The sequence below is a fragment of the Thunnus albacares genome, chromosome 7 (genome assembly GCF_914725855.1).
Source record: "Thunnus albacares chromosome 7, fThuAlb1.1, whole genome shotgun sequence".
NCBI classification, from domain to species: domain Eukaryota; kingdom Metazoa; phylum Chordata; class Actinopteri; order Scombriformes; family Scombridae; genus Thunnus; species Thunnus albacares.
Window position 1 is genome coordinate 7,741,191 of NC_058112.1, and position 11,512 is coordinate 7,752,702.

General features: G+C 39.0%; 1 protein-coding gene across 1 annotated transcript; it reads left to right on the forward strand.

Moving 5' to 3' along the window:
* Window positions 1-4,245: 4,245 nt before the first annotated feature.
* Window positions 4,246-7,136, forward strand: LOC122986041 (golgin subfamily A member 6-like protein 22). Its single transcript, XM_044357107.1, has 3 exons — window positions 4,246-4,350; window positions 4,900-5,850; window positions 6,894-7,136. The coding sequence occupies exons 1-3, from the start codon at window positions 4,294-4,296 to the stop codon at window positions 7,020-7,022; spliced, it is 1,137 nt and encodes a 378-aa protein (XP_044213042.1). The 5' UTR covers window positions 4,246-4,293; the 3' UTR covers window positions 7,023-7,136.
* Window positions 7,137-11,512: the final 4,376 nt, after the last annotated feature.

Sequence of the window (11,512 nt, forward strand, 5' to 3'; positions counted from 1 at the left end):
CCACTGTCAAAAAGTCGTGATCGCTGTTATCAGTCTGTGGAGCCGTTTCTGAGCAAACTAACATGCCCAAGAACACGAAGCACCGTGATTACAAAGTAAATGCAAAGACCCAAGTGGATGCAAATTCACCCCTGGTGGTGCAAACTGACATTAATACACATCTGTGTGAGTTGAAAAAATTGAGAAAAATCCACACATATCACGTGAGAAAGAATTTGCACCTTTAGTAATGAAGGAACGTGTCACCCAGTGCAACAGTGTGGCTCACTGACATATTTTTGATAGTTTTTGGACAACAATGGAGGTCTATGTCACAGAGGAATAAGATATATCAGGCTTTGGATACACACACAATACTTTTGTGGATCAGTTTATTGTTGGTTTGGCTCTGCACATGGGATTTGTTGACAATAGGAAAAATAGAGAAAATTGCCTGCCTGGAATATACTCCCAACCAGACATGTACACAGACAGCTGCAGACACCGCAGACATGTAGTAATTCTGTTTATACTACTTTCTGGAGTCTGCTTGGAAGATGCGTCCCACGCATGTACAGTAGATCAGTGTCTTTTGATTGTAGCATAGTGGCTGCACAAGAAATTGGAGGCACGTGGATTTCCGCACAGAGCCTACACCTACACCCTGATGATGAAATTTCAACTCGTGAAGCCTAACAGACCCTCATGTGCTTGCAGATGTGGAAAGTATAACACTGACTTTATATTCAAAGTACTGAGATGACCTTATGAAGTACCAATAGTCAGTAGCCTATCTGCCTTGTCATGGAATATATACATTGAAATGACTCACTAATTACATGGCAGATTTATAGCTGCTCTAATCAATATTTTTATGTAAACAATGGATGAAAAGACTATGTGGTTTTCTTCAGCAAGCAACTATTTTCAGTGAAAAAGCTCTTTTAAACTGATTGTATATGCTCCTCATCCTGCACCAAGCGGCTGAGAAAAGACAACATAGTGGAACAGCTTAAGAGACAGGTGTTAGCCAGAGCTAAATAAAAGAGTGAATACTGGATTCACATTCATCAGGTGGACACAAACACAACAACAAATCAATGCTAATGTTGAATGTATGATGGATATTTGAACTAAATACCCAAACAAATACACCCCTCCCTTCGTGCTCCTTCAGAAGCTCCGCCCCCAAATTCATGGGCATGCATTGCCATGGCAACGACCAAAAGAGAAATATGGCACCTCTGTTCCTCTCACACTTTATCACCAGCAGAAAAAAATATGGTCTTGTGACAAAAAGTGTATTGGATTGGAATCACTGGCTCGACCTTTAATAAAAAGAAATCAATGTTGTGTTGTCTGTCAGCTTGTTCTGCTGCCCCCAAGTGGTCAAAAAAAACAATGAATGCAGCTTTAAGTTGTGGAAAATTTTGAGACATTCTTGAGTCATTCTTTTATCTCAACAAAAAAGAGCTACAGCTGCATATTGTTGCACATCAGAGGTATGAGACATTATCCAAATAGTACCTCATGTTGTTTATGGGGGAGCTCGCACAGAGAGAACAAGAACTGACGGCTACATAACACACATCAATGAGGCTGCCAAACAAATGTGACTGTTTACAGACACACAGAACTTTTTATGTTACTGGAGGAGATTAAAATAAATGATGTCACTTTTTTCCTCATTGTGAATTTTCGCCTTAGATGGTACAAGTAGCTGGTTCAGATTATTGTGCAGATTCACTGGAGTGTTAATGTGATGTCAACCCCACAAGTCTCTGGATGCACTCAGGCTCTCCATAATGGCCATTCTTAGGTTCAAAAACTTGAGCTTGATGGAGGATCTCAAGACCTGATCACAAACTCTCTGGGCCCCACATGTGTCAAAGGAATTATTTTCTAATTTTATCAACCAGAGAACATCATACCGCCTTCAGAGTCTCAGGAGCACTGCTCACATGAGCAAAAAGTTCCCTGCAGCTGATACATGAGCAAACATGTAGAACTGCAGTGAAGTGATCCCTCATGACTGTGTGTTTTACATCTCAAAGCTCAGATTTCACAAATTAAAAAACTTCAATTCACTTGCTGTAATACCATTGCTCCAAACATAACATAAATATTACAAATAAATGAATACCACAACTAGTCAAGGCAGATGGCCGCCCACCTAGAACCAGGTTCTGCTTGAGGTTTCTTCCTGTTAAAGGGGAGTTTTTCCTTGCCGCTGTTGCCAAGTGCTTGCTCATGGGGGAATGTTGTGTCTCTGTAAATTAAACAGTACGGTCTTGACCTGCCCTGAGATAACTTCTGTTATGATTTGGCGCCACATAAATAAAACTGACTTGACTTGACGCAGCATGAACACATGTAATTGTTTATGGATGCTTGATTCAAGATGTTGTGGTTAAATGGTCCAAGCAGACCAGCAGCAGTGGCAAATCATCAGCTCAGTTATTATTATATTAAAGACATCTGAACAAGTTCTATGTGTTCATACTGTGGTGTCACTTTTCTGAGCTCAAGGTGATGATATAGTGGTGGAGTAGTTCAGTAATGGAGGAAATAAAAGTTCTGTTTTGAAAAGTAATAGTACAGAGTTATAATGAGCAAATCTACGAAAAAGTATGAAAGTAAAATAGATCACTGTGATCAAGGTTGATCTATTTTTTTAATCTATTTTATAGATTGTTTGTTAGTTTAATCTTCAACAATGCTTCATATTTTATAGAACTCATCATACTTTTGTGTAAAATTCTAATTTGTAAATTAACTAGTAACTAATATCTTACACTTAATGTGGCAGAAAAAAAGATGCAATATTAAAAGGCATCAAATTGAAATACTCAAGTACAGTGCAAGTATCAGAAATTTGTACAAGTACTTGAGTAAATGTATTTTGCATCATTCTTCCACTGTGAGCTGTACATGTCACAACAATTTGTATAAAATATCTTTTTAACTGTGTTTATTGGTCAAAGAAAATATGGAACAGGTGTTTATTCATGCAGCAAATGCTGTCACAGTGGTGAAAGATCGTGATCATAGTTGGAAGTGAATTTCCTAGTTTTAAGAAGTCTTTGTTTGTGTGTCTGTGTCAGACACCTTCTGAATGAGGACAGCTATAAATAAATAAATACTTGTAGTAACTGTGGTGGCTGCACCACATGTGAGTACCAAGTGTTAGTAGTTTCCTTTTTAACATACAAACTGTTAACATACAAACATTCAAATAAAGACAGTACACATAGTCTTTTGTTTTCATACAGCACACACTTTATTATTGACAGTTTGTTTGCTAATTTGAGTTCACACATGTTTTTTAATACTTTATTTTATTGTCATCATGACATTGCATACATTTTACCTATGTTGTATAGCCTATATAATGATGACAAAACTTTTTTTTTTATGACATACACACATAATCTGTGTAGGTGTGTCACCCATTGATACATCATAAAATAAATTATACAATGAATTAAAATAATAAATAAAAAATGACAATATTTACAGTACAGTTTGTTTGCTAATTTGAGTTCACACATTTTGGTTAACATTCTGTCATTAATATTTCTTGCTTGCATTAAATTATGCTTTACCTTTCTTTTTCATGGACCTGGTGAGTCCTCCCCCTGGCCAAAAGAATCAGCACCAGTAAATATGGCCTCTTATACTGTGACAGGCAGGAGGTGGAAGAGGGCAACTGGGCGTGCCAGAGGGGAGTCTGCCTTTCAGGATCCAGTTAACTTTAATTACTTTGGGACTGTAAGTTTTATTTTTCTTGCTTTGACAGTTAGTTTGGTTGTAATAGTTTCTTGATTTAAATCTTTGTTGATATTAAGGTTAATTTGTGATATAGAGTTAATTGTTTGTTCCTGCCCCCCTTGTATGTCGGTGTAGGCTAGCCTTTGTGTATATAAACCCTCCTTTTGTGTCATTTGTCAGGTCTGTTATGTTCAGTTCAGTTTAGGTTGCTGTTTGTTTCATTGACCTCAGTTTGAGTTAAAGGGCCCTAGTTTTTGAAGTTACTTTTTTTCTAGTTTTCCTATTTTTGTATTTTGTAAAATATAATTTGTTAAGTTGAAATTAAGTTGTAAATAAATTACTGTTTTTTTGCTTTCTACACCTGGTGTTCTTGAGCCATACTGCTTGGCAGTAACATTTCTGAGAGTTTGTGGTCACTGATTTGTTTTTCCAAAGAATGACAGATGTTCCCTCATTTGCATAATTGCCGGGATTCTAGAACACATTGTTATAAGAGTCACTAGTCCACCACACCCTCATTAAGAAGTGAGACACTGCACAAGTATGCAGATGTTTGCAGACATTTGTTCAGACATGGAGAGTGAAAGGATAATACAAGAAGTAAGAATTCTGAATTTGAACAATATTTGAGTAAAGCTTCAAAAAATACTAATAACTTTTGCAAAGGACATTAAGTTTCAAACTATTTTATATTCTCCATTTCTGTATGCATGCAGTATCTCTTTGAGAGCCAAACACTTCAGCAACTGCTAATTAGCTTATATTAATCCATAGGAGATGAAAATGACTGTTACTGAAAAACCTTAATTTTCCTTGAAACCTCTGATATCATATCATAGACATGTAATTTCTGACACAAGTGGGATTTCCATATATGACTATGAGCTAAAGTTGCTTCTTGGGACAAATCTTTCTCAGTAGTGCCTCTTATTGAAGGAATTTTCACATTTGTAGATATCCACTGTGCACTTAAAACCACAAATGAATAGGTGCTGATGTTCTGCAGGGCATCATGCTGAACCTCCGAACATGTAGTACATTGTTGGGTGTGTTTTAGTTAAACACTACATGTATATTTATTTATTTATTCAATCATTAGAAAGTGATCACATTCATGCTCATCATATTTTTTGTCCTCCAAAACTGCAGCCTTTGCAGAGCCACTGTGCACTGCCTGTTTTCGGCATGTGGTGCGCGCCAGTACTTCCTCTGGCCAGAGAAGACTACGCCGAAGTGGTGCAGTGTCAGGAGGAAGATCCAAAGACTCCTGGTTCCCTCACGCACCCTCTGCATCGAGCTCTTCTCTCAGCTCAGGAGTCCATCAAGAGGCTGAGCTGTGAGAACATCACTCTGAGGGAGGAGATCGCCAGACTGACAACGAAGGAGCTCAGTGCCTCTGATGCTCTGGAGGAGTGTCAGAGGAGCCTGGAAGACCTGAGAAGCATCTACAACAAGGCCCAGGAGGAGAACGAACATGTAGAGGTCAGGGTCAAGAAGATGGAGGAGGGCTTCCTGAAGGACAAGAGAGCCTTGCAAGCCCTGAGCAGACAACAGCTGGGAGAAATAAGTAATTTGAGGATCAAACTGTTGATTGCTCAGTCACACACAGAGGTGAAAGAACCCAAAAGAGAGCTTTCTGAAGGCAGACGTCAAGTGGAGAGAGACATCAGCTCTCTTGGAAAATGTCACTGCGTTCAGAGAGAAGGGAGTGCTGGGAGGCTTTCTCCTGTGGAGGATCACTGGAGAGAGGTGATCAGGGTCAAAGAGGAGGAGGCTGCCACCAAACTGAGGGAATCAGAGGAAAGGTGGCAGAGGAGAGTGAGCCAGCTGGAGGAAGAGTTGAAGGAAAAGAGAAGCTTTGTCTCCAGCTTGATTGAAAAACTGATGGCTGCCACAGAGGAGCACAGAAACACTTTGACCCTGTTGAGTAGGAAGCAGTCAGAGCTCCGCCAGAGCAAGAAGGAATGTGAAAGCAAGTGTAACACTCTGGAGGATGGCTACAGGAAGGAGCTGACTGCCAAGGAGGAGTGCTGGAGACAGAAGATGAGTGCGCTGGAGGACAAGATCACACGGCTCACAAGAGACAACACAGAGCCTCAGGTAAACTGTCTCTGCAGACTGTTTAGCTTTGGATTAAATTAACAGTCTAATGTTTTTAGGAAATATTTTTGTTTGCTGTCTCACCCAGAGTCAGATGAGAAGATAGGTTTTAGTTTAATTTACGTGCATCAAAATAGATGTACTGAAACATTTACTGTAGCCTCTGTCTAACTTCAAGAAAAGTTGGACTTGTTTGCTATCTTTCTGACAGTTAAATGACATGATCAATACCATTCTTTTGTCTGTGTTAAATTTGAAGATGGAGCAAGGATTTTATTTTTGTGGCTTAACATAAAGACTGTAAGCAGAGAGAAAGAGCTGGCCTGGCTCTGTCCGAAGATCAAATATACATTTTCTAACACTAAAAGTCACACTAAAATGTGCACATGGTATCTGCTTTGTTACATTCATACATCCACAGAAATGTAAAAATAACAAGTTCCACAAACCAAACAACAAAATGGATCATTGGTCACTGCCTTTGAAAATGACCCACATGAACTTTTTTCTGATCTGATGCTCCCATCGGTAGAACATAATCTCTAAAACTGTTAAAATAAAACATTTAAAACAATTAAAACAACAATCATATGCTTCATGTTCGGCCACCTTTATTGTTAATGTTTGATTTGTTTTATATGGTCAAAGTTACACATAAATCATGGTGATGGTTAAAAAAAAACAACGTTGACTGTTGGTTGGGGATGAGATGCAAGCAGTGTTCCCTCAATTCAAAGTCACAATGTCTGTTGATTCAAACATCCACCTCGACTTCCTGTATAAGAGCTTTAGAGCAGTAAAACAGGGCCGCATTTTTTCTGCATCTGACAGACAGCAGTCATTGTTTGCACAGCCACTATACTTGTTTTGAACAAACAACTAGTGCTGTTGTTTTTCTGGAAAGGAGGGTCTCATCTCGACACCTCTCTGTGGGTTTGACAGCAAACCTACGGTCTTTCTATTAATGGCTAATTGGATTCTGAGTTTTACATTGATTGATTAGGTTTAGAAGAGAAATAAAATGTATGTCTTTGTATTTTTAGGAGCCTACCCAAAGGAGAAAACGTAAGAAGTGGTGGAGGAGATGCTTCAGATTTAGAAGGACGATGCAGCGCAGCACAGCTAGGTCAGGGGAGACTGGTTCACTTCTGGCTCAGTCCAATGACAACTAGAATATCTCCCCCCCTCTTCCTCTCCTCTATCTTCTCTTGTTCTCTCTTTAAGGGCAGCACAGTGGCTTAGATTTTAATGCTGTATTAAAATCTATAAAAATCAATAAAAAAGAGTCCTTCATACTCATCTGTCTGTGTCCCTTTATTGATAACATTACAATAACAATATTGTTATTAGAACAATTCCTACTACTGCAGTGAATACGACTACTACCACTACCTAGAGTCAAGTCAATTTTTAATGTATAAAGCTAAATATCACAAATCACAAAATCTGCTTTACAGTCTGTACAGCATACAACACCTCTGTCCTTAGACCCTCAATCAAATAAGGAAAAACTCCCCAAAAAACTGCTAAGTGTTTCATTAACACTAAAAGCACACTTCTGTCCACATATCACATAGTAAGAAAGGTCACGGTGAAGTCCACAACCCAAAGCTAGATCAGCACTGCACACAATGTTAAACACTGGTTCCCATCTCACGGTCTCCAGAGATGGGAACTGTGAGGGAAATTACACATACTGTACATATAATCAAGTTTGAATATCTTTATCGCATATGTTTGTTTATACAGTTATTTCACATCATCATGATTGATTTCCACTATATTTGATTATTCTGATACTTAGCATGTAATCTTTAACTGAGGGAGCTTCAGTCTGAAAGATGCCTTAGTCTCAGAGAGTGTGAACAGAAAATCTGCTAAACTGCTAACGGTTCAGACAGGCCAAGGCTAAGGTACAGATAAGGAAGTGTGAGAAAGTGTTCAGCCCGCTGTTTCCAACAGGTGTTGTAATGTATCAAAGGCCTCTCAGCAGATGGACGCGGAGGCAGAAGCTCCTCAGGAAAGAAACACTGGAAAGTAACAAACAACAGGCTAGCTGTTGAATTTTAATTGCTTCTGAGAATGATGGACTGCTTCACAGCTTTCATGATGGGTGACTATACATCTCTATGCTTCACTTGGTCTTTTCTCTCTTTGTCTAACACACACACTGAATCCATGTGCAATGATCTGAGTTAAAGTGTGACTATATTAAGAGATTTTTGCCTCGTTCCTCTTTGTCAGAGTGGAATTTCCAAATTGCTGCAACAATTTGGGGGCTCGTCTAGGATGCCTTACTCATACTTTCCTCAATCCACTTCCTACTCAGGTTCATCTGCATGCAGCTGGTGAGGGGATTCAAAATCTCCCAAGACCCAGAAAGTCTGCGTTCCCTGAGACAGCTTGTAATCAACTCCCAGGGTGAGAAGAGACTGTTTGTGGGGTCAGGAGGGAGGACTCTGTGATACGGCATCCCATCAGAAGAGGATACAATATTGAAGACCACAAAAGGCACTGTAAGGTAAAGAGTTACATTCCAATGGGGTGACGACCGATTGATAAGTGAAATAATGAATAATATCAATGAATGTCAGGTCTAAGAAATCTTTGTTTGTTTGCTGGGTGAGTGACTACAGAATAACAACAAAATGAGAAGAAGTTGTAGCAAACCTTTTACAAGTCTAACCTAATGGGATGTGCAAAAATTGTGTGTAAGAAACATGGTGATGACTCCTGTAAACAGCTGTGTTTGTAGGTGAAGAAATTTTTTCCTGAAAATGGTAGTTTGAGTATGGGTCAAGATACAGAGACTACAAGATAACCTGAAGCATTTTACATACATTCACCTAAAATTTTGGACCTTTGACCATGTTACCATCCACCATCATAACAATATAAAAATAACAAAAAGCATGATATGTTTTCTTTAAGATCAAGAGGGCCTTGCGACCGGGAATCTTTGAGGACCCCTAGTGGGAGTCAGGACCTCCACATTGGGAACTAGTGGTATAGAGGGTCAGATTTGTTGTACTTTCTATGTGCATGAATGCATTCTAAATGAAGGAATGAATTTATCGCACATATCAATATTACTATAATTAGGTTGGTTATAGAGTCATAATGTCAAATTCGGTTACTTTTTTATTAGTACTTGGAGTGGGGGTTGCTGCAGCTGCCCCACACTAAACTGGTATAACAGCATGTGAAGTGAAAACATCAGATTTCCACACAGTCAGAGAAATAAGACTTGAGAGTCCTGGTATTACTTCAGTAATAGAATTCTAGTGCAGTACGGAGGGTCTGTTCTGCCCAGTTGCTGACAGCTCTGTCATCCGAAGAGTCGATCACACTTGCAGAGGAGGTTGTACCAGTGTCTGCCTCCAAAGTAGTTCAGCCAACTTTGCTGCATTCAACACCACAGCAGAGAGAATCAGAGTCAGAGCAGGAAACAGTCGACTTGTTTTGCGTCATTGTTTGTGTGATTAATGAGAAGTGGCTACTGTACCACTGAAATTTCCCTTTTGGATTAATAAAGTACTCTACCTATTGATGAATATCTGTCCAAAACCTTTTAAAAATCCATCCAATAGTTGTTGAGATGTTTCAGTCTTGACCAAAGTCATGTACTGTTTGGATGGCCGGCTGATTGACAGACCAACATTGTCGTCTCTATCATCATGGATCATCAAAACCTCAGAACACGTGGCAAACACCTTTCAAAGGTAATTTTTCTTCAGTGAAATGTTTCCAAAGAAAACTGTCTATTGTGGACACTTTTTCGTAATGTTGTTGACATTACTGTGGTGATGCCAACATTGACAGCAAGAAACCAACCAGTTCAAGCTTAATGATGGCTGCACTGTCACCCCAAGGACCCTGTGGCTCTTCTCAGTCATGGCTCTTTTCTAATTGGGACCCACTGTAGTGGACTGAGCTCTCCACAGACATCAGGACAGCAAAGTCACTGCCTATCTTCCTCCACAGGCTTATAACCCTTTCAGACTACATACATCTCATCTCCAAAGACAAAAGACCTCCTAGCACACATACCGCAGCACTGAACAATCCCTTTGCTGGGGGGAATACACTTAAAATATTTGATGACATGTACCTCTTGAGGTAAATGCACTTCTCGTTAATCACTTTGGAGTTAAGTGTCTGCAATGTGATATAATGTAAAGCAGGACAAAGGCAGTTCTTTTTGTTCTTTACCTGCTGCTGGGATAAAAGTGGGCATCATCCCTTCCTTCCTCAAAACACTCCATGGCTCAGTTACAGAGTCATGGGGTCATGTGGACAGGGGGCAGAGGCAGAAACAGGAGTGCTTGGTGTGTGAGATAGGTGCATCTAAGGGCATCAGATCCCAGATAAATCACTTGGTTGTCTGTCAGAGGTCACAACTTCTCACATTTAACAACATGGACCTTTGGTAATTTATCACAACACTGAATCTCACAAAATGTTGGCAACTTGCTTATTAATATAGCTCAGTATGCCTCGCTTTTGAAATTGAAATTAAATTGGGCACACAAACACTTTAACTCTCAAAGTTAATTCATGAAACACACACATTCATAGCAACAGGGTCCACTCCACCCTTTCTCTCAGCATCATTCTTCTTGCTCAGCAACTTTGTGAATAGGACTGAAGAGGAAATTCTACTTTGCATGAAGCTGCCCATAGTGCTCGGGCTACTCAAACTGTATTGTCTTTTCATTCACATGTTACTGTAAAGAAATGGTTTACACTTGAATAGAAGGCCAGACACTATTTAACCATGTGAGCTAAAATGAAAGGGGTCACTTGTAGTGATTTACCCACAGAGAATTATCACCCAATTCTGCAGATGTATGTACGTTCCTCTTTGTCTAGTATTCAGCTGACAATTGTTTTCAGGGAAAAGGCTGTGATAAAACCACCATACTCTACATGACAATCACCAAATAGCAGAGTAGACAAAGTCAGTGACTAGCTGGTGAATATAGCAGTTAAAGATCCAGATGTTTCCCTCAGGAGTTATCAGCCTGTTGACCTTATATTTGTCCAGTAGCCAGTAAAACCACACCAAAATGAAAGCTAATGTTGCTCCATGCCAGCTGAGTGTGTTATAGGCAACAGGTTGGTAACATGTTAGTCTTATCAACATTTTAAAATGATAATATGCCAATGCTGTGATTTCATCTTCTTCTGCTGCCCTGAAGTGGCCAAAAATGTCTCTCTCTCTCCTACTACGGTCTCTCTATTTTATTTTGTATTATAGTCTTTATTTTATTCTACATTTTATTCGATTTTTTAGTCTTATTCTATGTATGTTTATTCAGACTCTTGCTCAGCTGCTGTGACACCTGAATTTCCAATCAATAAAATGTTATCTTTAAAATAAAAGCAATTGAATAAGTACTATGCAAAATCCATTAAAAATGTATTGGGTTGTATTGGAAGCTCATTGCCATTAAATTTACTCCAATGTTTTGATATTTTTGGAATTATATTTTGACTCTTGTTTGATTTGTTCTACTGTATGTTTCACTCCTTACTGAAATGTTGGCTTTTGTTATATATTTTATTTTATCTGCTTGTAAGTGCGGCTTTGATTTGAAATATGTATGATAAATAAAGCGATATGAAATTATGTTTATCACAAATTATGACCCACAATCCT